The following is a 27,338-nucleotide window of genomic DNA, read 5'->3' on the forward strand; positions in this document are numbered from 1 at the left end:
ACTTCGGTAATAATGTAAGGTCCTTCCCAATTAATACCGAGTTTACCGGCACCTTCTTCTTTTTTGTTGTCAAAGACGCGCCTTAATACATAATCTCCCACGAAGAACGGCCTACTTTTAACTTTAGAATTGTAATATCGGGCTGCTGCTTGTTGGTAATTCTGGATCCGAATTAGAGCTTGATCACGCCTTTCATTTATGGTATCTAGTGAATCTTTAAGCATTGCTGAATTTTCCTCCTCATTTAACGGTGCTTCTGTTCGGCGAAGTCCGGGCACATTGAGTTCGGCTGGTACTACCGCTTCCATGCCGTAAACCAAAGAGAATGGAGTTTCTCCTGTAGGTCGCCTAGGGGTTGTACGATAGGCCCACAGGACGGGCTGGAGTTCTTCATACCATCCTCCCTTTAGATGACTTAAGCGTTTCTTGAGATTGCTTAATATTGTCTTGTTCGCGGCTTCAGCTTCATTTGATATTTATTGAGAATATCAAAACATTCTTCCAAATGTTTAACATGATCTTCTTTCTTCAACGATTTAACCAACATATCATCTATGTAGACTTCCATAGTCTTCCCGAGTTGATTGTGAAACATTTTGTTCACCAACCGTTGGTAAGTCGCTCCTGCATTTTTCAAACCAAAAGGCATTACCTTGTAACAGTAGATACCTCTATCTGTGATAAATGACGTCTTTTCTTGATCGTCGGGGTCCATCATTATCTGATTATAACCCGAGAAGGCGTCCATAAATGTTAACAGCTCATTTCCAGCGGTGGACTCTACAAGTCGATCTATATGCGGGAGCGGGAAACTATCTTTGGGACATGCTTTATTTAGGTCTGTAAAGTCGATGCAAACCCTATCTTTCCCATTCTTTTTCTTGACAACGACAGTGTTTGCTACCCACTCCGGATATTGCACTTCTCTTATGGACCCTATCTTTAAAAGTTTATCCACTTCGTCGTTTACTATTTTTGCCCGCTCCACACCAAGCTTCCTTCTTTTTTGTTTTACCGGTTTGAAGCTTGGATCTACGTTCAGTTTATGACAGATTATACTCGGATTTATGCCCGGCATGTCCACTGCTGACCATGCAAATGATGCTTTGTTTTTCCTTAAGAGTTCGATCAAAGCTTCTTTTATTTGGCCAGTCAAAGTTGCTCCAATTCTAATTTTCCGGTCCGGCTTGTCTTCTTCCAGTTCCACTTCGACTACTACATCTTCTTTCTTCTGCCCACTAGGAAATTTTGTTTTTAGTCCTTCTTTCGCGGGCTTCGTTAATTGCTATTGAATCTTCATACGGTGGCTAGCTAAGTAGCATGTTCGCGAAGCTTCTTGATCTCCCCGAATTGTTTCCACCCCATTTGATGTTGGAAATTTGATACATTGATGGTATGTAGAGGGAACTGCTTTCATTAGATAAATCCAGGGAGTCCCAAGGATGATGTTGTAAGCTGCGGGCTTATCGAAGACGACGAAGTCCACAATTTTCGATACTTTTTTGGCAAGGACCGGTAGCTTGATTGTCCCGAGAGACATGGCTGACTCGCTAGTGAATGCAACTAATGGAGACGGAGGTCCTACTATGTCTCCTCGGCTGATTCCCATTTTTTCTAGAGTACTTAAAAAGATCAAGTCGACCGAACTGCCTGTATCTATAAGGATCCTTGATACTTCGAAGTTTGCGACATCAAGAGTAATGACTAGAGCATCGTCATGCGGTCTTTCGAGATGCCGCGTTTCTTCTTCGTTAAATGATATTGAAGCACCTTGAAAATCAACTTCTTCGCTCAAGCTTGCTTTGAGTAAGACATTTCGTCTATGTTTTTTGATGGAACTTATTGAATTTCCGCAAAATCTGGAACCTCCTAGAATCACATTGATCTTCCCCTTCGAACTCCTTGGTTCTTCCTCGTTGGATAACCTTGGTCTTTTGGAATCTTGATCTTTGGAGTTTTCCTTTGCTTCGTGGTATTCCTTCACAAAATCTGTTATATCGAATTTAGAAAGATTGCCACTAGCCCAAAGCTCCGCGAGGTGCTTTTTAAGAACGCTGCAATCCTTGGTTAAATGTCCGGTTACTTTATGAATGTCGCAATATAGACTTTCATCACGGACCCAAGTGTTTGATCTTCCTTTCCCTTGGAATTGCTTCCCGACGGAATTGTTGAAGGGTTGCGACCCAAACTTCCTTGGTCCTTTGCTCTCTTTAGGCTCGAACTTCTTGGTAGGGACGGTGATTGCCGGCTTTTCTTGTTTATTCCGTTTGGCAAAACTTTCTTTTTCGTCTTCTACCTCCATCCAATTGTTTGCGCGGAAGAGTGCATCCTGAATTGTGTCTGGTTTATGAAGTATTAAGTCTTCTTTAAACCTTGAATCATGTCGCAATCCTTTTCGTAGGGCGGATAAAGCCGATTGCTGGGAGATTCTTGGGAGTTTTGACAGCACTCCTTTGAATTTGGTGATGAAAACTCGAAGTGACTCATTAGATCCTTGCGTTAAGTTCCAAAGATCGGCATCCGAGACGCTTTTATCCATAAGGATAGAGTATTGCTTTAAGAATACGGCTGATAGTTCGTCGAAATTGCTGATCGAACCCGGCTCTAATTGGGTGAACCACATTAGAGCTTGGCCACATAGATTTTCCGAAAACAGCTTGCAATAGCCTGCGTCCTCATCAGCTTCATCCAACTCGACTCTTCCTGCAGCGATCAGAAAGGCTGCAAGATAGCTTTTTGGATCCTCCAATCCGCTGTAAGGGTCCAACTTGAGCTTCCGGGAATCTTTGATCCTCAAACTTGCAATTCGCGGGATAAAAGGGGTTTGCCTAGCTTCTTCAATGACTCGATTGATGTCTGGCTCCGAACTTGTAGCCTGATGAAATTTTGATTTCATTTCTTTTAATTCCTGGCTAACTTTCCTCATGGTCTCGAACTGGTCGAGGTTCTCCTGCTCGTACTGAGCTGCGAGTTGTTCTTCATCCCCGAGCTGCGTCTCTTCTTCCGACGTATGAGCTACATTATTAGTAGCACCGGGAGTTGTTTGTCCGCTGGTTTCATTTCGTGCAGCGGAACTTGGCGAGTTGAATATCCCTCTTCGGGTTCCCACCGGGTTTCCTGCACTTAAAGAGCGAACACGAGTTTGTATATTATTGACATTTTGATTAAGAGATACCTGGGATGTTTGCAACGTATCGACGGCCTTCTCCACATCCGAGAACTTTTGTGATATGTCCGACATGGTTTGCTGCATAGCTTTGAGGGTTTCGGCCAATGATGTCTCAACGGCGTCTCCTCCGGACATTGTCGCTTATCTCGGAAATGTAGAAAAGAAGAAATCTGACCACTCAAGAATCCTGATGTCCCCACAGACGGCGCCAAAATGTGGATGTCGGATTTACACACTCAAGTATTTTTGTTAAGTGGGAAAGATTATTCTTGAGGGACAAAAATGAATATATAAAAACTTGTAAATTGATACGAAAATTGCTATATTATTTCTCTCTTGAGAGGAAGATCCCCTTTACATGGCCATCGGCCTCTATATTTATACACCGATAAACGACATTAAAATGAGTAATTAAGCACAATTATTTCTTCTTAGATGTGTCCGTTTTGATTCTTTGGCTTTAATGCTCAACGTTTGAATTTGAGTTGACTCTGATCTTCATGGGCCTCGCCTCTTTCGGCCCAAGTGTCCGTGAACCGACTTACCCGTGTCTTCTACACCGAACTCGTGTCACAGTGTAGTCACTTCGGATTCTCGAAATGGTGACAACCACTTCGACCGTCCCTTCGGCTCACGGGTCCAATGGGCTTCATCCTTTATGGGCCATTATCTTGATCACGTGGCAATCTTTGGTTGGTCTCGTACTTCTGGTGCGGGATCCGACACCAACAAATATCTAATATCAACTCTTAAGTGTAGAACCACAATTTCTATGATATGGCAAACTGAAAAATTGTTGTAAATAATGATAAGAAACAAAATCAAAAACTACAAACTCGATACTGAACTCTAACAAACGAAGAACGATTTGTGTGGATTCGAGATATTTTTTCATTAATTCTTTAATTGCCCGTAGTGTGACGGTGTTACGCAATTAGAATCTAGGATACAACCACACCATCAACTGTTTCGCAACACCCGAAAACTGAAGGTAACAAACCAAAATTCTGTGTTTCACTCTCAGACACAAAAGACAAGAGAAGACAAGAGAGGAGAGGGATTTTTATGTTGATTAACAATCAATTTGCTGAGCAAAGGAGAAGACAAAAGACCATGACTTATCACATTCATTAATGCTGAAACCATTTGACATCATGACATTGTCAAATTTTTCATTCCATTGCTTTGGACCATACAATGACTTCACAAGTCTACACACTTTGTGTTCTTGTCCAGCAACAACAAACCCTTCAGGTTGTTTCATTTAGAAAGACAGTTTTCACATCCATTTGATGAATTTTTAGGTCTCTCAATGCTGCAATTCCTATCAGCATTCTGATCGAAGTTATTCTCGTTACTGGAAAATAGGTGTCAAAGAAATCCAACCCTTCTTTTTGCCGGAAACCTTGCACCACAACCCTAGCCTTGTACTAATCAGTTGAGGCATCGATTTACAACTTTGTCTTGAAAATCCATTTACACCCAGAGCCTTAAACATTTGTGGTAAATCGGTTATCTCCCACATATGATTTTGTATAATGGAGTCGATTTCACTACTGACAGCTTCTTTCCAAGAAGTCTTTCTAAGAAGGTGTGTTTGGTGTAGTCATGGCTTCCGGGAAGGTTCTCGGTTCATTCTCTAAAAGAAAGACTGATATAGCTCGATTTTTACCGGTTTTAACTATGTTTTAGGTATAGGTTTTAGAGTCCTTTTGTTATTTCTAGAGTCGTTTCTAGTCTTTTTCAGGTCTTTACATGTTTAGGATTCATTTGGAGATAACGGAGCATTCTGGAGGAAAACAGAGAATTTATGCTGCAGAAGAAATCCGGAGACTAAAAATCGCGTAGGTGTACATCGACACCACCCCTGGTGTCGAGCGACACCAATACCTGACGGCAATTCAAAAACGCAACTTATTGAAGTTATAAAGATTTGCAGATTTGGCCCTCTTATTTTTAAAGAAGGCCCAACACGTTTTTTATGACTTATATATATAGTTTTAAGGTCATTGTTTAGACCTAAGCTTGGAGAGGTTATTCTCCTTTTCTCTTTTGTAATTGGGAGCAAAACCCTGTGGAGACTCCCTTTAGAGAAGATCTTTATAACTCTTTCTCTTGATATATTCATTATTGATTATTTATTCAGATTATGATTTGTGTTCCTTTGATCATGTCCGAGTAATCATCTTGTTAGGTTTAGGAATTCTCATTAGGGATTTAGATGAACTAGTAAATCGATTACCTATTAGGATTAATCTATAGATTTCTTCACCTTAGGTTGTTCTTAATGCTAATTCTAGCTTGATCACCTAGAATTTGATCTTAGGATAATAGGTATTTGATCCGAGAGGACACCTGTTACTGGAACTACCTTAGATGAGCAAATATTTCTAGATGCATCGAGAGTTGGTCTAGGAGAATTTGTGAACATATCAAACTTGTGTTTAATGCTAGTCTAGATCTAGGAATTTGCATCGAGAGGTGGAATTACTGATATTAGATTAGTTAGTTAGTGCATCGAGAGGTGGTTAGCTATTCATTAGTGATTTGAGTTCTGAAACGGTTCAATAATAATCCTAATTAATTTGCTAGATTTACTATTAGTTTATTTCCTGAGAAATTCCTAAGCTTGACGTTTTCCCCATCTGAATTTACAACCAATTTTAATTTGCTTTCTTTATTTTTAATATTCTTATTTTTTGTTTAGCTTAATTCAAAACCTGTTAGTCTATTGTGTGAACACGAGAGCTTTGTGGAATTCGACCCTAACGTGCTACACACGATCTCTTATTTGAGAGAGTAGTCTTAGGTCTTAATTTGACTCACATCAAAGACCATCAAGAATTCTTTACCAAAAGATTTTTCTTTAGGAGCTCTTTTGCTACGTCTAGGTTCATCTTCAACCTCTTCAGCTTCATTAAATGAAGTACCAGAAGTACTCGCCTCATTTAATGAGATGTTTACATCTCTTTCTTCACGTGTTTGCTTTGGATAATTTCTATCATTGCACGGAAACACGTGTTCAAAGAAAGATTCATTCTTTGACTCCATTATTGTATTTACATGGATATCCGGTACATCTGATTTATGAACCAGAAACCGATTAGCACTACTATTATGTGCATATCCATTAAAAATACAATCAACGGTTTTAGGTCCAATTGTGACCTTTTTAGGAGGTGGTACATCCACTTTTGCTAGACACCCCCACACTTTAAGGTATTTGTACAAAGGTACATTATCTTTCCAAAGTTCATGGCGTCGTGCCAGTCACGTTATGCGGTATTTTGTGGAGGTTATATTTTGTGGTAAGCAAAGCTTCCCCCCAAATGTTCTGAGGTAACCCATATTCTTGCAACATCACATTCATCATCTCTTTCAGAGTTTGGTTTTCTCGTTCCGCAAATCTGTTAGACTCAGGTGAATAGGGAGTGGTCGTTTGATGGATAATGCCATTTTCTTTACAAAATGCATCAAAAGGTCTATCATATTCACCTCCTCTATCACTCCGGACTATCTTAATAGTCTTCTCAAGTTGATTTTCAACTTCGAGTCTATACTCTTTGAACTTTTCCAAGGCCTCATCTTTGCTAAGTAGTAAATATACATATCAATATTTTGTACAATCATCAATGAAAGTCACAAAATATTTTTTACCACCTCTAGTTTGAACAAATTTTAAATTACACAAATCTGTGTGAATTAAACCAAAAGGTTCCATTGTTCTTTCAACACGAGGTGATGGTGTTTTAGTTAGTTTTGCCTGTACGCATACTTCACATTTGTTTTTGCTCGATTTGCATTTGGGAATTAGGTTTAAATTAATCAATCTTTGAATAGATTTATAATTTAAATGTCCTAAACGTTCATACCAAATGTCAAAAGACTCAACCAAATGAGCAACATGGGTTTTTTCATTTATTGAAACACCAGTTACAACAAATTTTGGGAAGGACTGTCATTACATTCATCTTGACCAGCCTACCCAGAACATAACCCATGCCTACAAACACCCCATACTTCTTAAGAACAAGCTTGCCAGACTCGAAAAAGATGGAAAATCCAGCCTTGCTCATTAGCGTACCAGAAATCAAAATTTTCCTCATGTCTGGCACATGTTTCACATTTTCAAGAGAAATCTCATACTCCGAGGTTATCTTTAGCACAACTTTGCCACGACCTTCAATCTTAGACGAGTCGGTGTTACCCATGAATAACTGCTCCTCACTCTTGCATTTTTGATAAGAACAAAACATGTCCTTATCAACGCATATGTGAGTGGTACCACCGTTCCTTTGGATTATTTTCAACCGCATTAACTTCCATAACCATAGCGCACAACTCATGCTGAGTCAAATTGGCTTGGGGCGGGTTCTGATGTGGTAGACCAATCCCAAAAAAAAATTTGGGTGTCCACTTATGTGACCGATTACCATCAACAAACGAAGCATCATCGATCATCGTTTTGTTGTTACCGTTGTTAGACATAATCAATGTCGAATCTGTTCACAAATACACAAATCGAATTAGTATACTAACAATAACCAGAAAACACAACCGGGCCTTGTGGCCTAGTGGTAAAGGGGTCACAGCTGTGACTTCCGCCACCAGGGTTCGAGGCACGGCAACTGGCAGGTTTACATAGGGGAATTGCCAGCCTCGTGGGATTAGTCCTTGGGCCTAGGAAGCCTTTGGGAGACCCGCAGTTATTCAAAAAAAAAATAACCAGAAAACACAATAGAATATAATATGCAATAATTAATCAATTCAATTGCATAGACCAATTAAATATTAATTTGCTAGAATTAACAAATCTAGAAAATTCACAATTTAGTTCAAATTCAAAACCAGCACTAAACAAGCTGGAATGCAACTCAAAAAGAGACCGTGACTTGCTATAATAACGTAAACCACAACCAAATCGGAACCTCCAAACCGGTACAGCAAGATTAATTTTAATCAAGCGTTTGAGTAGATTAGATTAGTTCGACGAACAAACAAAGATAACAGATTAAGCAGTGCACAACGAACTGACAAAGTACACGATCGGATTTGAGAAAACTACTTTCTGAGATACTAAAAAAATATTCTGTAAATCCACAACAGATATGCAAAATAAATTGCATAAAAACAGAAACAATCTAGGCAGATAAATCAGCAATCTAATCAATTATAAATTACAGAAAATAAAATAATCAACCCGGATATGCAGCAATTTAAGCGGTATAAACATATTAAATTACAGAAATTAATTAAATCAACCTCTTGGGTTATTCCTTTTGCCCTCAGGCACTCCCTTACTGCAGTATGCAGGCTCTATTCCGGTTTTGATCCGGCTCACGTCCCTAACAGGTTTGATTCTGGATTTTTAAGCTCTGTCCCTACAATCTATTTGATTTGTTGGTTAGATAATGGAATCGTCAGCCTCATTCGATGGATTTGTGTTCCTGTTTTGGTCACACTTGCCTTTATGAATGCGATGGTAGTATACAAGGCTTCCATGGTTAGTTTGCCTTGGTTGTGGTTTGACATTCTTTGTCATGTTTACTCCTTTATGGAGGTTTATGTTCTCTCAAATGCCCCTGTTGGTGGAAAGAGATTTATTGTAGGGAAGAAGATCTTCTTCGGTGAAGCTAGGCTCACTTTCTCATCTCTTTGTGATATGGGTCGGTGGTTCTAGATCGTCATTGAAGTTCCCATTTTCGATGGATTTATCCGTCGTAATGTCACATTCGCGTTGCTAGCGGAAGTTTGTGGCTTGAAGGCCTCCTTGGAAGCAAAGGATGGTGCTGAAATCGGTTGTCTTGGTTTGGTTGCTTCTTGTGTTGAGCTTGTTAGCTCCCCTCTATCCTTATGTCTCTCTTTGAGTTATTGCTTTTGTTTAAGCTTTTTCAATTGCTCGACTAACATATTAGTCGTTAGCTTGATTTGTTTGGCACTTAGTAGTCTTTTGTATCCTCTTCTCATAGGCAAAACTCTTCTAAGTTTGAATGAAATCTCAGTTTGTCCAAAAAAAAAAAAAAAAAAAACATATTAAATTACAGAAATTAATTAAATCAACAAGTTAAATGAAAAAAAACAGAATAAATTGCAGAAAAAATTAATTAAAATTTTTGATCAGAACTCCACGTCTCCAAAGCTGGTAAGAGTTCATGTTCTTAACAAAACTTCAACAATTAATCAGTTTTCGTTAGTACAATAACGAAAATTAAAGAATTAAGACTGTACAACCACGATTTCTACGATATGGCAAACTGAAAAATTGTTGTAAATAATGATAAAATACAGAATCAAAAACTATAAATTCGATACCGAACAAAGAACGATTTGTGTGGAGGCGAGACACTTTTTCTTTAATTCTTTAATTGTCCGGTATGATGGTCTTACGCAATCAGAATCTCAGGATACAATCACACCATCAACTGTTTCGCAACACCCGAAAACAGAAGCTAATGAACCAAAATTTTGTGTTGCACTCTCCAACACAAAAAACAAGAGAAGAGAAGAGAGAGATTTTTATGTTGATTCACTATCAATCTGCTGAGCAAAGGAGAAGAAAACAGACTATGACTATATATCGAAGCTTGTCAACGTGTACATGGAGGAGAATTTTACGACTTTAATGTCGTCCATTGATCATGAGCATTGGTTTTGTTGTTACTCAAATCAATCAATTGAAAAAGATATTTGATGAATTAGTCAACAATATAACTTTAATAAATTTGGACAAATATGAATAACTATTTGGGCTATAGGCCCATTACACAAATCCCAAAACTCAATTCTCAAATCCTGTATGATTCGGTACGGTATGACATGACACCACATGATATGGTACGCATATCCGGTTTGAGTTTTTCCTTTAACTTCCAAAGTGCAACATTTAACCTTTAGTCAAATTTCAAGCTTTTCAAACAAACTCCGTTTTTGACGTTCCAATACACTACCATGTAGTGCACGCAGCAACGATTTCATCATGCCTAAGAACCAGTCATTCTGATAAACGTCTTCATCGGAAAATCCACCGAAAAAGTAGTCACAACCACTTTGTCATTACAAGTTCCAACATTAAGAAATAAAGATTAACGCACTAACAATTCGTGAAACTACTTAGCCTAACTAAATCAAGTTGTTTTCGGGTTTTGTTTTCCTTTTTCAAAAAGAAAGAAGCAAAATTAAGTAATAACTAGATCCGGACCCGCACGTACGTGCGGGGTTTATATTTTACGATATGTGTTTTATAAAATATGTTTTTCATAAATAATATTTAACAAATTATTTTCTATTTTTGTAGTGTATTAGATAATTGTATATAATTCATATAATTATAAATTTGTAGTGTATTATAAGATTATTTTGTGTTTTTAATAAATTTTGGTACACAAATTGGTTTATTGTTTGATAGAATATAAATTTTGAATAGAAAAGTAAGTATAATTGTTTTATAGAATTAGTATATTGGTTTGGGTGATCGATAAATAATTTGGACACTTGCAGAATATTGGTGTATAATAGTATAAATGTATAATCTAGTATTTGTGATGGTAAATGCTTAAATCAATTTTTTTACATATTATTTTATGACATATATTATGTACTTATGTTTGGTTTGTGAATATTATAATAGGATACAATATATTTAGTGAGATTCGGAAAACCAAAAACTGTTTTAGTTTACAAAAGGGAATTTGTACATTTTGAGAAGTATAATGTGTAGTAGGGAAAATAAAAGTTCAATTTTGTAAGAAACTTACAATTTAATAATTGTATAATTAACATTATGTTGAATTAACATTATAGTTTAGTTAATCTTATTATTAATTTATGAAAGCCTCGAAGACTGTTATGTTAATTATCAGGCCCAACTTCTTCTTACAATTAACATTCGAATGGGCTGTATGACATATTCATAGAGGCCCAGTCTTAACAGATTTTGAAGCCATTTAGTAATTTGTGTTTGCTGTTTTTGGTATTTATCGAAATATAAATATTAATGTTATTTTTGGACAGATATTTGTTGTTTGGAAATGTACGTGTCTTATTTCCAAAAATAATAAAATAAATTCACCGAACAAAATAGATATTGAAGAACAAACACCTCTCGATTTCCAGAATCACTTGCGCGATTCTCATAGAAAAATCATTACTGCGTCTCCTATTATACTTATACTTGATCAATTCGTGAATCCATGAAGAGGTAAGCTTCATATTGAATCAGACCTATACTTTTTCATTTTTTGTATATGTCGATTAAATTTGCAATCTTTGAAATTTTCAGTTTTAATAGTACAAATTCGCCATAGATTTTCAAGAAGGCGGATCTTATATGTGTAATTATTCTCAATTGAATATAAAAATTAGGCTTTTTCTTAATTTTTATATGAATAGAATTTGATTTATAGTAGTTTTAAAAATTTATATAGAGTAGGAAGTTGAACAGTTAATCTTGAAATTACAGAGCAATATGTAGTTTGAAATATACGTAATTTAGTATATTTTGCATTAACTGTGATTTGAGAAGTGTTTTTTGTATGTTTAGTATATCATTTGCGAGTAAAATAAGCCGATGCCAAAAGCAATGTTTTTTTGTCATTGTAGCTATTTCTGAAATATATATATATATATATATATATATATGTTAAAGGTTAGTTATATCTCATTTTCAAAGTTTTGTTTTATAGCTTTGCAGATTTAGTTTATGTTAGAATGAAAACTTTGTTGTATATTTATTCAGATGAAGGAGGTTTTTGGAGTAACATGAGATTTTGGATGAGCAGCAGAGATTTTGTCATCGTAGCTATTTAGAAATATATATTTAAAAGGTTAGTGAGATCTCAATTTTAACAGTTAAGAATGGAATTTCAATGTCATGAGCTTGTGTTTCCTCTTGTATGTCATCTTATATTATCAAATTTCATATAATGGAATTTCAATATAACTCAACAATTAAGATATTAAATAAATGGTGCTGATGATAGAAAGTTCTAATTGTACAGGTTCAACATAATTTTCAAGTTCAATTCTTTTGAAAGAGACAATTCTGATTTCGTTTTGCAGTTGTACCAAAATCCCGAAGCAACAATAAGATTAGTGAGTTGTTGAACATTCAACTTTTGTTTAGTCCATAATACTATTTAGCTATTGTTACTCTTTCTGAATTAGTAGCAGTCTTTTTAAAAACATTGTTTTGTATTTGTATATTATTTTATTTAACTAATTTTTCCTATTTGATTGTTCAATGTATACAAGATAAGGATCAATTCGCAGTTTATTTATGATGGATGAGTCAGATTTGTTGTTACCTTTGTAGCAATTCAGAAATATGGAAGCTTTGGTAAAGGTTAGTGAGATGATAAGTCTAAGATCTCTCTTTACTCTATAGAATATTTTGAATCTGTTATATATTTCTTAATATATAGTATATTTATATAACATAGTTTTTTTGTCATTATATGTTGAAATCTTTATAATTTATTAGAGATTAGCAATACTTTAACTTCTTCTATTGTTTGTTCTGATTTAAACGTAATACTGCTTTTATATATGAATTAGTTAACTTCTGTTCAAGTAATCTTAATATCCGAAAAAATGGATTCTACAAATTCATCCTTGAATTAGTAGAATCGAAATAGTTAACTTCATATTGCTTAATATGGTGTTTAAGTAACAGATAACTTTTGGAAAACAAAGTTAATCTCTTATAGGTAAAAGATGTCTGCAAGTTTTTGAAAAAAAAAAAGAACTTGTTCATAACAGAATAAGTATGGTACAGATAAGCTCTTCAATGAAGACTGATATCACTAACTCCATTACTTGCCACCTGACCATTTCCATACTCGCTTGTACCTGTTCCCAGAGTAAAATAGAATAGTTTTTAATTGTGTAACAGGTCATTACTATGATCAGTTGTTATTGGTTGTTACCTCTTAAACCAAATGTCTCTTGCAATGTTTAGCCTTATAGGTTCTGAAAGACTTTCTTGAACACCACATTCAACGTTTCCTTCTGCGGCTTTCCTTCTTTGGTGAATGCTTGCTCATCTGCCATTTTTTAGAGGATTCGTGAAGTGGTAATGGTAAAGCTTTAAAAGGTGAGTTCTTTAGAAGAAAGCTACCTATATTTATAGTAATCGTATGGAGTCTTTAATTTTATTAGGGTTTAGAGAATTTCGACCCTTTAAGATAATTTCGAATTAGAATCTTTAAAGTATATGCTTGATTTTGGGCGATTTTTTGCATAACATTTATGATTTTATTGTTTTGCATATAATTTATGATTTTTTTAATATAGTCTCAAACTAAATATGGATTTGAAAAGATTGTGTGATTTTAAATAAAAACTAATAAAGGAAATCTATAAGGTTAGAATTCTATATCTTTCAATATCATTGATTTTTCCGTGACCTGTTTTTTAAAAATTCGCATTCAAAGTTTTAGTTGATATGGAAAGATTTTTACGAGAATTGCATCTAATTATTTGTCAAAATTAATTGCTAATGTTGTGAACTGTGTCTTTCAGTAATAGTATAAGGGATATATATACAAGGATAATAGCAGGATACAGAGAATAAGGTAAAACCCTAATGGGCCATGGGCCGGTTATGGAGTCCATCCATATGGTTTATAACACTCCCCCTTGGAAGACATAACCGTGCCCGATACTAAACCGGGATCTCTATAATGCGCTGGGGAATGTTGCCTCATTAAAACCTTACCAGAAAAACCCAGTGGGACAAAACCATGGTGAAGGAAAAAGAGTACAACACGCATTACTCCCCCTGATTTGAGCATCACTGTAGATCCTTAAGTCCGCACATTCCGATATGATGAATGAGCTTCCAGAACGTTGAAGTCGGCAATGATTTGGTGAATAGGTCGGCTGAATTCTCACTTGACTGGATCTGTTGAACTTTGACATGACCGTCCTTCTGTAATTCATGAGTGAAGAAGAACTTTGGCAAAATGTGCTTCGTCCGGTCTCTCTTAATGTAGCCATCCTTGAGTTGAGCAATACAGGCTGTGTTGTCTTCAAATATGATGGTCTTTGATGTAGTAGTAGTAGTAGTAGTAGTAGTAGTAGTAGTAGATGCGCCTTAAGGAAGGCTGCCTACGTACCCTTGGAAGGGATCAAGCCACACATAGTTCCTATTCATTGACCATGCCATAATCTGATCTTATGAATAACCTGCATCAGCAAATCAAACTAAACCAAAGCAAACTGGACCTTCTTTGGTTAGATCAGTATAGAATAAACCCAAGTAAACAACGCAGGAAGAATAGACTTTAAAGCTTAATCAAACCTTCCTTTAAACCTTTCCAGTGCCTTTGGGTTGATCATGAACTAAATTTAGACAGGAGACTCACGGCAAAACAAATGTTTGGTCTAGTGTGTCTAGCCAAATTCATTAGAACTCCTATGGCACTGAGGTATGGCATTTCCGGACTGAATGGATCACTATCCAATCTGAGGCTTCTCACCACCATTGGGCCTGGTCAATGGGCGGGCCTGGTCCTTATTAAATCTCCTTGAGTACTCTTTCAGTGTATGCCATTTGATGCACAAGGATTCCATTATTCACGTACTCAGGTTGTAATCCCAAACAGAACTTAATTATTGCCTAGGTCTTTCATTTGAGATTCTTTCTTTAGATATACTCAACTGTTTGGGCGATTACCCAGAGGTTTAAATCATTCATATACACTGCTATGAATACAAATCCTTTGTTTGCAAACTTCTTGATAAAAATACATGGACTGATCGGATCGTTTTTATAGCCTTCTCTGATGAGATATTCGCTTAACCGGTTATACCACATACGTCCGCTTTGTTTCAGTCCATATAAGGATTTGTCCAGCCTTATGCAGTGCTGTTCTCGAGAATCTTTCTTATCTTTGAGCTCAATACCCTCTGGTAATCTCATATATTATCCAGTGGACTTATATAAATATGCAGGCATTACATCCATTAACCGCAAATCTTTCTCTTTTATATAGCCAGACTTAGCAAAGATTTAAATATCTTAGCATCCACCACAGGGGAGTATATCTCCTCTATTTCTGGTCTTTGTGTGAATCCTTGTGCGACAAGCCGTATCTGATATATCACGCTTTCACTATGTTTATTTCACACAATCACAAAGACTCATTTGTCCCACTGGCTTTACATTGAATGGTATCCTTTGTATTGGACCAAACACATTCTTCTTCTTAATGATTCTTAGCTCCACATTTTATGGTCTTGTACCATTTTAATCAATCAGGTCTTTGAGTGCACTCTAGTATAGACGTGGGCTCCTGATCCTCATTCATTTCAGTTGCTACCTTGTGCGCAAATATATTATCATTGATGTCGACATCTTTTCGATTCCATTGCATTCTAGACATGATATAGTTTATAGAGATCTCTTTGCACTTTCAGGACCTTGAGGTTTGGCGTCCCAAACCTCATTGATTGGTACCTTAGGGTTATGTCTATTAGCCGGCCATGTCTATGGTTTCTTGAACCTTCTCGGTTTCCTTTGCACCTTTCTTTGATTTCCGAGGGTTCTTGTCTTTGGAACCTTTTGGGTCTACCACGTTTCTTACGTGTTGTAGCCTCTGTAGCAACTTGATTATGTTCCTTGTGAACATCAATACGTACTGGTGCATTACAAGTTGGTATGTACGATTTTGTTACTCTCTTTGGGTCATTATAGGAATCTTGGCAACTGTTTTAGCTAGCTTTTGCAGATATATAGTCTTTTGGATCTCTGATGGAGTCCGAGGATCTTGCCATGTGAAGGATGTTTGATTCTATGTAAGTTCTTTGACCAGCTTGTTAGTCTCTCCACCCAGTGTTGGGAAAACGGATTCATCGAGATGACAATCCTTGTATCTGGCCTTTGGCTCGAGATACTTAATGATGGTGGGAGAATCATTTTTAACGTATATTCCCATCCCCTTTTGAGGTCCCATCATTTGCTCTCTGTGGTGGTGCAATGGGTACATAGACTGAACACCCAAATGTCTTAAGATGGGAAACGTCTGGCTCATGACCCGTTAGCAATTGGGATGGGGAATATCTATGCTCACTAGAATGGCCTGATGCGTATAAGCTCTTGTTGCATGTAATATTGCGTGTCCCCAAGCAGCTACTGTGAGTTCAAGTATGGACATGTGCCACGGGGTATACTACTCTCCCCCTCATGGACATACTGTAGCCATAATTTACCAGCATTATCTAGACATATAGTCTTAAGTATGTGGGCTCACAGACTTATGGTCTGGGCCAGCAATCTAGCAAACACCAAGTTTCTAGTTGCTTTGACTGGTGATGACCTTAGTATGGGTTTCCCTTGTGTATATGCTACACACGTGAGGTCCTTAAGGAGTGTGCCTTTTTGATTTTAATATCAGCTTTACGCATCATGTTAGAACCAGGCTGGCCAAGCCGGTCATGCCATTAGTGAATTTCTCAGTAAACCCTTTTGTTTACTGTATTAGCCTCTATCATATTGACTTTGGCATAGTAAAGATATATGACGCGGGTATAGTCTCTAAGACCTTCTCATGGTCTTGGGTGCTCTTAGTAATATATGGGAATCCTTTGTTCCCTTCACCCTTAGTTTCAATGTGGAAACCATTCAAACACATTTCTTTGAAACTCAACAAGCCCCTTTGAGCTGGGTGAATATGAAGCATCTGAGGATGCGTGCCCTTGGGAATATGGGCCTGCCATGGGCCTACCCTTAGCCTTCACTAAATTTAGCTATACCCGCAATTTGGCTAATGAACCATGTCTTTGGATATTTCGTTTATTGAATTCTCATAATCATCTATCTCATGGTCGAAATCTTCTTCACCATCGTGATGAACTAAATGAGCTTCTTGATTCTTTTCAAACTCTCTTGATAGAGATCAACGAGATGCTTAGGTGTCCTGCACGTCTTAGTCCAATGGTTTCCCCATTACTCATCAGTGGCAAACAAGTTTATTTGAGTGTTGTGGTTTGGGTATACCGCGGCCTCTACCTCGATTACGACCAAAGTCGGGTCGGTGGCCTTAACCATATGAATGGTTTCCTTGATCATATAAATTATAATTGCCACTTCTACCACGTTCATTCCATTTACCATGACTGTGGCCATGATACTTATCTCTTTGGACGTGGTTAGACTCTTTAGTCTCTTTAGGCTTTTTAGGCTCTTCAGCCCAATGGGCTTCTGATAATGGGGTAGGACCAGGAGGTCTCATTTCACTATTTATAACTCATTGTTTTGCTCAGCAAGTAGCAAAACAAGAGTTTAGACTTGCATATGTAGTAAAAACCTTTTTCACGATATTGTTGCTGAGGCAATATATTGTTTGTGTGAAAGGTCGAGAATGCTTTCTCTAGCAAGTCATTCTCAGTAACTTCCTCACCACGGAATCTCAGTATTGACACTATTTTAAATAGTGCTGAGTTATACTCATTCATGGATTTGAATTCCTGGAATCTGAGATTCTTTCGATCGAATCGGGCTTTTGGGTAATAGCACCGTCCTGAGGTCCAGAGGATTCTTAATAGTGAGGTACTGATTTTGAGACTCTCATTGAGGTGATGGCGTATGTCAGTAATCGCCTTATATCTTTCTCTTCTGGTGACATTGTTTCCTTCCATAATAGATTCACCAAGCCTTTTTTCCTTTAGGACAATCTCAGTATCCAAAGCCCATTTTAAATAATTGTCACCAGAGGCATTGAGTGCCGTGTATTCATAATGTTGATTTCTGACATCTTTTAATATATAGAGTTGAATGAGAACTCATGTAATCGGTTAGACCATGTCATGCGGTATTTAAGACCGAGCCATGCTTGTCTTCAACAAGTGTTTTCTAAACAATCATGTTATATATATATGGATGAAATCAACCCTAGAAGATTGATCTAGTATGCAACAACCAAACAATCGGATCATACTAGATTAGGATATTATGATTTCGCGGTTAAGTTTTAGGGTTTTAGCATCCGCGATTTATAGTACTAGGGTTTTTTTCTAGGGTTTCGGTTTTATGTATGGAACTTTCTATTTATGGAATCTTTCCTTATATGGAACTTTTCTTTTATGAAAAATTTCTATTTCTCATCTAGAAAGAAATCCTAAACAATTATGTATTTTAGGGTTTTGGAATATTTCCTTATGAAGGGGTTTCCTATTTTGGTAACTTTCCATTTTGGGAAACTTGCTACTTTAGGGAACCTTTTATTTTGGGAAACTTGCTATTTTACGAAACTTTCTATTTCTGGAAACTTTCCTTATGTGGAAACTTTCTATTTATGGAAACTTTCCTTATATGGGAAACTTGATCTTAAACCGTGACTTAGGGTTTATTAAACCGGTTTAACCTAGGATTTAGGGTTTCGGTTTACTTTCGGTTTAACCTAGGGTTTATAATAAAACATTCAATCTATCATGTCATTAAACATCTTTCCATTCACTAACTTCTCAATTAATTCTCCAATCATAAATCAAATCACATGTGCCAATTTTCATGCAAATTTTATCTTATCAAACTTTAATTGGATCATGTATATAAAGCATAATAAATAAATAGCACTTATCTTAATTGGAGAACTGAAACAGAGACCCGAGATTTGATACGGAGATTGGAAACAGTTATCTCTTTTAGCTGGTTGGGACCTCCTACAAAATCTCAATATATATAATCCTGATTCCTGAGAAACTCAGAATTTTGCTCATGGAAACATGGCTAAAGCAATAATCAATGATAAAACATTAAAAGATCAGAGATCAAACAATTGTCGAAACAATAAACAAACAGGTTTCGGTAAGATCTTAAAGCAATAATCAATGATAAACCAATATATGAACATGAGTAAAATCTATGATTCAATCATGATGAAGCATCAAAGTAAATTTAAATTTCAGGACTCAAATCATCGATTAACTAAAGTAACGATTAAATATTTACTAATGTTGCTTGAAGCCCAGATTCCAAAAAATAAACATAATAATTCAAATTGATCAAAAGAACAATGACCATATATACGCATGTATGATTTGATAATATAATAAACAATAAAATAATAATTATGTCTTTGAGAATTAACATTCTAATGTAACGAACGTGTGTTTAAGAACATACCATTCTAATGCCTTATTATATCAAACCATAAAGCAATAGAATTTGAAGCAATAAGATTAAGAAAATAAAGCCCATGTAACGAACATGTGTTCTCTATCATATGTGTCGATCGCTAGTTACTATAGATGAAGCAAAAAGATTTCCATTTAAATAAGATTAAGTAATGCATGTGTAGATCTATATAAAGTTCCGTCAACAACAATTATGTACTATGTAATATATTAAACATGAATCAATCGAATCTAAGTAATATGGTGGACAATGGCTTAGCTCGATGATTATGGTTTCGGAGAATAAAGAAGGAGACGACATCGGAAACGCAAACTCGACGGAGACGGTGTTGGAAAGATCGGAGAACTTTTAGTTCTAAGTGATTAGGATTTTCTTAGCTCAGACGGTTTTGGCTTTTGGTTTTTGTGAGAGAGATTTAGGGTTTCAGGATTTTTAGCTTTTAGGGTGAGAGGCTATCGTGCTGATAACGTGTTGTAAACTGTGTCTTTCATTAATAGTATAAGGGATATATATACAAGGATAATAGCAGGATACAGAGAATAAGGTAAAACCCTAATGGGCCATGGGCCGGTTATGGAGTCCATCCATATGGTTTATAACAGCTAACATATTCTCGATTAAGGAATAAGTAAGGAATATGCTTGATTTGTTATTATATCAAATATAAATCAATTAGTTTTCCTTTAATAAGTGTAATATATGAGATTGGTTTGTTAAGGAAATATAAGAGTAGTGATATTCTAATCCGAATAAATAGATTTGCTGGTTATGGTAATGTATTATTAATGTTTATTTTCTTTTTAATTACTTGCAGATCCCATAAACGCATATGCTTCTGTCTGGACCTAAAAATCTCGTAAGCCCAATAAGAAGATTTATCATTCGAATCGGGTCTGCATTTTTTTAAGAAACAGGATCCGAATAGATGATCCAAGATCCGCGTCCCAGTTATAGTCAATTGTCAATTTTACCCCTCTTCGAAATTTTTTATTTTGTCGTTTAAATCTTAAATTGTAATGACATTCTCTTGTAATTTTTTACACTTTCTAAGGTTAGTTTTTAGAAAATGCTTCCCAATTAATAGTATAGATAATAAAACAAACTCAATCAATGCATAAAACACAAGATGCAAAAACATTCGGATTAAGACAAAGCAGGAGAGCGAGATATAAACGAAACTTCAAGCAATATTAAACAAACGAGTCTTCGGGTTTAGGTTATTGATTTGAGTGATTACTAATCAATACAAAATCCTCTTATTAATGTAATACTAAATTATTTATAGTGTTTTGAAAACAATCATATCATACTAATTATTTCACCACATATATAAACTGTTATACAGAAAATGAATCCTCTACGGGCCATGTCAGCAAGCTTAGGCCCATTATGGTTAAGCTTTCCATTATGGCTAAGTTTCTAGTCTAATTGAAGTGTATTGGACGTAACCTTAATGACAGTTTCAAGCACCTATTTTTGAACAAAATGGTTTTAATTAATTTTTCTTTTTTAATAAAGGGTCTCATTCATAAATTAAATTGGAAATACATTTTTTTTAACTATCTAACCAATTAAATAAACAGTTAACAAAATTCTACAAAATGATCTAAACATAACAAAAACGAACCGCCACATAATAGTTGCTTTCCACAGTACCGAAGACCACAACTCTGCTAGAAAGACTTAAGAGTGAAAATTTGCCATCACCAGGAAAAAACTAACCAAATACCAAACCAATGAGTGAGAGAAGAAACCTACTACGCCTCGCCGTCTTGATTTCACCGCCATTGTTGGATCGCCGATTTCGTTGGAGGAACGAGAATGCCCATAATTCGAAAGATTTTTGTTGGAAAATCGTGTAACAGTAGTCGAGTGAAAGAGCATAGATACCGTCTCCTTGCGTCTTTAAAGTTCTACCGATCTCGAACACCTACTCTCCACCGCAAATCCTTTAGGGCTTCTCCAACGAGACGCCATCCCACTATATTTGGTGCAAAGTGTTCTCCAACGTGACGCCATGAACGACGGGATAATTTTTTTTTGGTGTTTTATGAACAGTGTTACACCATTATTGCTCTTTCGTTTTCAATATAAGCACGACACGCTGTATCAGTTACAAAACTCAAATCTGTGAATAATATTTTATTCTCTTGTTTCATTCTTTGTACCTCGACCTTTTGTCTTTGAATTTCATTTCTTTCAGAAGTACCTTTAGCAATAGCTTTGATAAGCTTATCATTTTGCTCCATAATTTGTTTAAATTGTTCCTCAGAATGTTGTTTTCTTTTTGCTTTTTTTACTCCCATAGGTCTCTGAGATGAATTAAAACTGGCATCTTCACTATTCGTATTTAGATCGCATGAATTCATACCAGGGGATGGCGATGACTCATCTTGGAATGATGGAGATGACCTAACATTAGAACCTTCTTCTTGGAATGCATCGCCTCTATTAGTGTGGTTATTTGAAAATTTCTCAATACCTTTAAGGATTGGCCAAACATGATCGAATTTGAATCCTGCCTTGTAATTGTCATATTGTACGTGTTAATAACATCTTCGCTTGGTTTAACTGATTTAACATTGACAAGAGAAAAATGTGAATAAATTAGCAAATAAACTAAATTAATAATTATAAAGCAAGAACAAATAATGGTAGTATATATACTTACAATGTCTTGCTCAGAAGCACCGCTAGGATTTTTGTTTTCAATCTGGTTAACGCACCCCCTCAACTTGGAGACCGCAAAAAGAATTGTTGTCATTCGAGTTTGTAAAGATCTTTTGGGCCTTGGTTGACTATGAAAAATCTGAGATTTTTCATATTCAATGTAAACTCGATTCCAAAATTGATCTCCCTTTTGGTTTATCCCTATGATTGGATCTTGGGAAACATCAAGATACACATGACATAAGTGCATATCTTCTTCAATAGAATATGACTTAGAGCGACTTGTCATTTTAGAAGAAATATTAGTGGTAAGAAAATAAATGGAAGATGTGTGATCATACAAAGAGTGGTGTACATTTATATAGAGAAGTGAGGAAAATTCAAGGGTTTAATGAAGTGACTAATCGATCCAACGGTTGGATCTTGCTCAAAAAAATCAACGGGTTAGATTGATTCGCACTTTTCTGATATAAGACATGAAGTGACTAATCAATGCAACGGTTGGATCTTGGTCAAAAAAAATCAACGGCTTAGATTGATTTGTACTTTTCTCATATAAGATATGAAGTGACTAATCAATGCAACGGTTGGATCTTGGTCAAAAAAAATCAACGGCTTAGATTGATTCGTACTTTTCTGATATAAGATATGAAGTGACTAATCAATGCAACGGTTGGATCTTGGTAAAAAAAAATCAACGGGTTAGATTGATTCTTATTTTTCTGATATAAGATATGAAGTGACTAATCAATGCAACGGTTGGATCTTGGTCAAAAAAATCAACGGGTTAGATTGATTCGTATTTTTCTGATATAAGATATGAAGTGACTAATCAATGCAACGGTTGGATCTTGGTAAAAAAAAATCAACGGGTTAGATTGATTCGTATTTTTCAAATAATGTGACAATTGATATAAGACATGAATTGACTAATCAATGCAACGGTTGGATCTTGATCAAAAAAATCAACGGCTTATATTGATTCGTATTTTTCAAATAATGTGATAATTGATATAAGACATGAATTGACTAATCAATGCAACGGTTGGATCTTGATCAAAAAAATCAACGGCTTATATTGATTTGCTTACACTATAAAATGGGTACCATGGTGGGAAATTAAGATGAATATTACCATCATTTTCTATTTCTTCTCATAAAAAATGAATTTCAACTATGGTAGTTCATCTCATATACCATCTTCTTCTTCTTCATCTTCATCTTCAGATAATGATTATTATGATGATATAGAAAAACAGTCACTAGCTCAAATTGCCGCAAACACCAATTTTCTCATCACTCAAAACCTATTTCACTCGGAGAGTTCTCATGGTGGATCTATTCCAGGTCATATAGTTATCAACCGTGACCGAGAAAATGCTTCCCGCAATCTCTTCAACGATTATTTTTCAGACAATCCTTTGTTTCCTAAGACAATGTTCCGACGAAGATTTCGGATGGGTCGTCCTTTGTTTCTACGTATTTATGATGCTATACAAAGACATGACAATTACTTTTTCCAACGAAGAGATGGTGCTGGTAAACTTGGTTTGTCTAGTTTGCAAAAAATAACAGCTGTATTTCGAATGTTGGCGTACGGTTTACCGGCTGATTCCACTGATGAGTATATCAAAATACGGGAGTCTACAGCTATAGAAAGTTTGAAACGATTTTGCCGTGCTGTTGTCGAGGTGTTTTCCAGTCGCTATCTTCGATCTCCTGACGCAAACGATGTTGCACGATTACTCCACATTGGTGAACGCCGAGGATTTCCAGGTATGTTGGGTAGTTTAGATTGTATGCATTGGAAATGGAAAAACTGCCCAACAGCTTGGGGAGGACAATATGCTGGTCGTAGTGGATCTCCTACTATTATTCTAGAGGCTGTAGCATATTATGATCTTTGGATTTGGCATGCATATTTTGGTCTACAAGGATCTAACAATGATATTAATGTGCTAGATGCATCTCATCTTTTTGCTAGTCTTGCTGAAGGAACTGCTCCACCAGCTAACTATGTTATTAATGGGAAAAATTATCATACGGGTTATTATCTAGCTGATGGTATATATCCAAAATAGTCTACTCTTGTTCAAACCATTCACGATCCACGTGGTCCGAAAAAGAAATTATTTGCGAAGAAACAAGAAGCATGTAGAAAAGACGTGGAACGTGCATTTGGAGTATTGCAGTCAAGATTTGCAATTGTGGCTGGACCATCACGTTTTTGGAGTAAGAAAGTGTTACATGATATAATGACAACTTGTATCATAATGCATAATATGATTATAGAGGATGAACATGATCTTGGTGCAACAATTGAAGAAAGAGTCGAAGTCCCAACGGTAGAAGTTGAAATGGCGGGCGACGATGATGCTCGATTTCAAGAATTTTTAGCTCGACACAGGCAAATCAAAGACCGGGAAGCTCATATTGAACTTCGAAATGCATTAATTGAGCAATTGTGGACGGAATATACTAATTCTGAGAATTAGTACAATGTAATTTATTTTCTGTTATTTTAATTTATCGATTGTAATCTTATATTACTTAAATTAAAATAAATCAGTTATAAAAATTATTAGTATTTATCAAACTATTAAAAAATAGAGAAAATCTAAAATTTAATAATTTAATAATACTAAATTTATTTTTAGTGTGAAATTTGGTGTTAATAGTTGGAGATAAAAAAAAAAGTAGTACACCAAAACACCAAATTTGGTGTTAAAATTTGGTGTTTTGGTGTATTGTTGTTGGAGTTGCTCTTAGCTTCTATGCCATGTGGCCGAATCAAAGCCAACACACGTGCCGGGCTACTGCTAGAATGGAACCACTTTCACATCTAGATTTTTAGGTGTAGTTTGAAATTTTATTTTTAAAGTTTTTAAGTTTTTTTAATTTTATCTAATAACGAATTTTAAGAAATCTTTTTGAAGGTACGGTGTGGTAATATAACATTCAGTACTTTTCTTTTTATTTACATCACTTTTCTTCATTTTTCTTTAATCATTCTTGCATCATTATTGGTTTTGATTTTAATATTAATATTTGTTGGGACGAACCCAAAAAGACATTTAATAAAGGAAGAAATAGACATTATCTAAAGATGTGTCTTATCAGGATCTTTACTCAGATGTATAACATTTTATATGAAATTACCAGATACATACAGATCTTTTTTTTATTACTATCATATTTTGGGTATATTTTTTATATCCAGCGTGCCCCTGTTAAACGTTACAGGAAAAAACGTAATTACAAAGAATGCCACTGCCATGTCAGCAAAGCCGCGTCGCCACGTCAGCAAAGCCGCGTCGCCACTCAGCCGTAAAGCGATACAGCGGCAGTGACGGCTGAGTTACGGTTAGTAGCGGCTGATTTATGGAAAATGACTGAGTTATGAGCAAACGGCTGACTTACGAGTATAACTCAGACATTAGTTACGGCTGAGTTAATGAAGTCGGTCTGAGTTATGAGAAAATGGCTGACTTTCGAACATAACCCAGCCTAAGTTACGGCTGAGATTTCACCCGTTGGTTGATTTGTCAAAATTTTGGCTGAGTTATTGCTTCGACACGGCTGAGTTAACTTTTTCCGGTTGGCTGAGTTATCAAAGACGGCCTAGTTATGTGATGTCGTTACGGCTGATTTAGCCTCTAGTGTCATAAATCAGCCGTAATGAGCTGAGTTAATGGAAAACTCGGCCCAATTACGGCTGACTTAGTAGCGAAAGATTAATTACTATAATAGCTTGCAATTACGGCCGACTTATCAAACGATACGGCTGAGTTAAAGATTTTCGGTTGAGTTACGACATTAAACGGCTGAATTTGGCTGCATTTTTTTCGATTTTTAATTACTGTAATAGTATGCATGTTGCGACTGAGTTAAAGTTTTGTTTGATGGCTGGTTTAATTCGGTTGATTAACATTTTCGTTTGGTGGCTTACTTGCCACTTCATCAATTAAAAAAATGACGTCGGATGCAACATTCCATGTCATCATTCCATGTCAGCATCATCAAGGGAAATATGAAAGGTCTTTTCTACTACTCATCTTCTTCTTGATTGTGTCGATCTTCACCTGTGTTTTTTCACATCTCTGGAACTTAAATTTCACTCGACTCGTCATCGTCTTATTTCTTCATTTTCGTTCTTCCTTACCCCGATATGACTGATCCGGTTCCGGTAATGGTTGTTTCCGGTAATTGGGTAAAGAAACACAAATTCGTATTTAACACCGACGATAAAGGGTGTAGAGTTGTGCAGATAGATGCGGAAACAACGCACGACAAGCTTGTGAAGTTGGTGCTCGATGACTACGGATTGAATGAGTTGAGCCATCAGTTAAAGCTGAGCTACATGTTCTCGAAGAAGGCTATGAAAAATATGTCGCTTGATACTCCACCAGTTTATGTCTCCAATGATCGACAGTTGCAATGTTTTCTAAGCCTACGAAAAATCGATCAACTACGTCTCTGTGTGGAATTTACGGTGAAAGAGTATATGGAAATTAGTCGGAAGGACGGATCGAGAGGAAGGATGAAACGGCCATCCAGTTCTGGCTCAAAATTAGAATCTAGATACGAACTTCCCGATGGTGGATTTGAAGGTTTCTGTTATGATTATAGTGAAAATCAAGACGAAGAAGCAGGTGACGAAGAAGCAGGTGACCAAGAAGCAGATGACGAAGAAGAAGATGATGAATTTTCAAGCCGATTTGATGTTTTCGATGACTCCGATGGTGCCTCATCTGATGATGATAACTTTACTGTATACGGCGATCCTCAGAATAAAGACGAAGATTCACCGTCTCTGCCTCCTAAGAAGAAACCTCAGAACATTGAAATGGCCGGATCGGCTGGGAACTCGGAGGCTTTAAGGTTGGAGTTGTCTTCGCTAAACCTCGCTGTAGGTCAACGATACCGGAGCAAAGAAGATTTGGTGTATCGACTCAAACTTCTTGCGGTAAGGGATGGATTTGATTTTAATGTACTAGTATCAAATCCGACCGCAGTGAATATTGTTTGCTGGGTTGATGAATGTCGATGGAGAGTTCGTGCATCTACACAAGGGGATGAGCCACATTTTTATGTTCGTATATACGATTCGGAACACACATGTTCTGTGACGGACCGTTCTAATCGATCCCGACAAGCAACACCAGATGTTTTGGGAGTTCTTTACAGGGACTTTCTTGGTGACGTTGGTCCGGATGTTAAACCTAAATCAGTCGGAGTAATTATCAATAAGCATTTTAGAATAAAGGTAATTACTGTGTGGCGGCTGACCTATTGATTACTATACGACTGACTTTTTCTCATCTCGGCTGATTTATGAATACATTCCGGCTGACTTATAGTATC

General features: G+C 36.3%; 1 protein-coding gene, 1 long non-coding RNA gene and 1 pseudogene across 3 annotated transcripts; 2 read left to right on the forward strand and 1 right to left on the reverse strand.

Annotated features, from left to right (window-relative positions):
• The first annotated feature begins 8,343 nt into the window (after positions 1–8,343).
• On the forward strand, positions 8,344–9,242 carry LOC9313281. Its single transcript, XM_002875494.2, is given in 1 exon segment — positions 8,344–9,242. A coding segment is annotated over 1 exon segment (831 nt). The 5' UTR covers positions 8,344–8,375; the 3' UTR covers positions 9,207–9,242.
• Positions 9,243–12,421: 3,179 nt separating this feature from the next.
• Positions 12,422–20,395, forward strand: LOC110228585. 2 transcript variants are annotated; one of them, XR_002332053.1, is made up of 3 exons: positions 12,422–12,509; positions 13,125–13,259; positions 20,119–20,395. It is a non-coding gene; the product is annotated as an uncharacterized LOC110228585 (long non-coding RNA). The 2 variants fall into 2 exon arrangements; XR_002332054.1 differs by lacking the exon at positions 20,119–20,395 and having other exon boundaries at positions 13,125–13,374.
• Positions 20,396–20,837: 442 nt separating this feature from the next.
• Positions 20,838–22,340, reverse strand: LOC110228456 (annotated as a pseudogene).
• Positions 22,341–27,338: the final 4,998 nt, after the last annotated feature.

Source organism: Arabidopsis lyrata (genome assembly GCF_000004255.2).
Source record: "Arabidopsis lyrata subsp. lyrata unplaced genomic scaffold ARALYscaffold_5, whole genome shotgun sequence".
In the NCBI taxonomy this organism is placed as follows: domain Eukaryota; kingdom Viridiplantae; phylum Streptophyta; class Magnoliopsida; order Brassicales; family Brassicaceae; genus Arabidopsis; species Arabidopsis lyrata.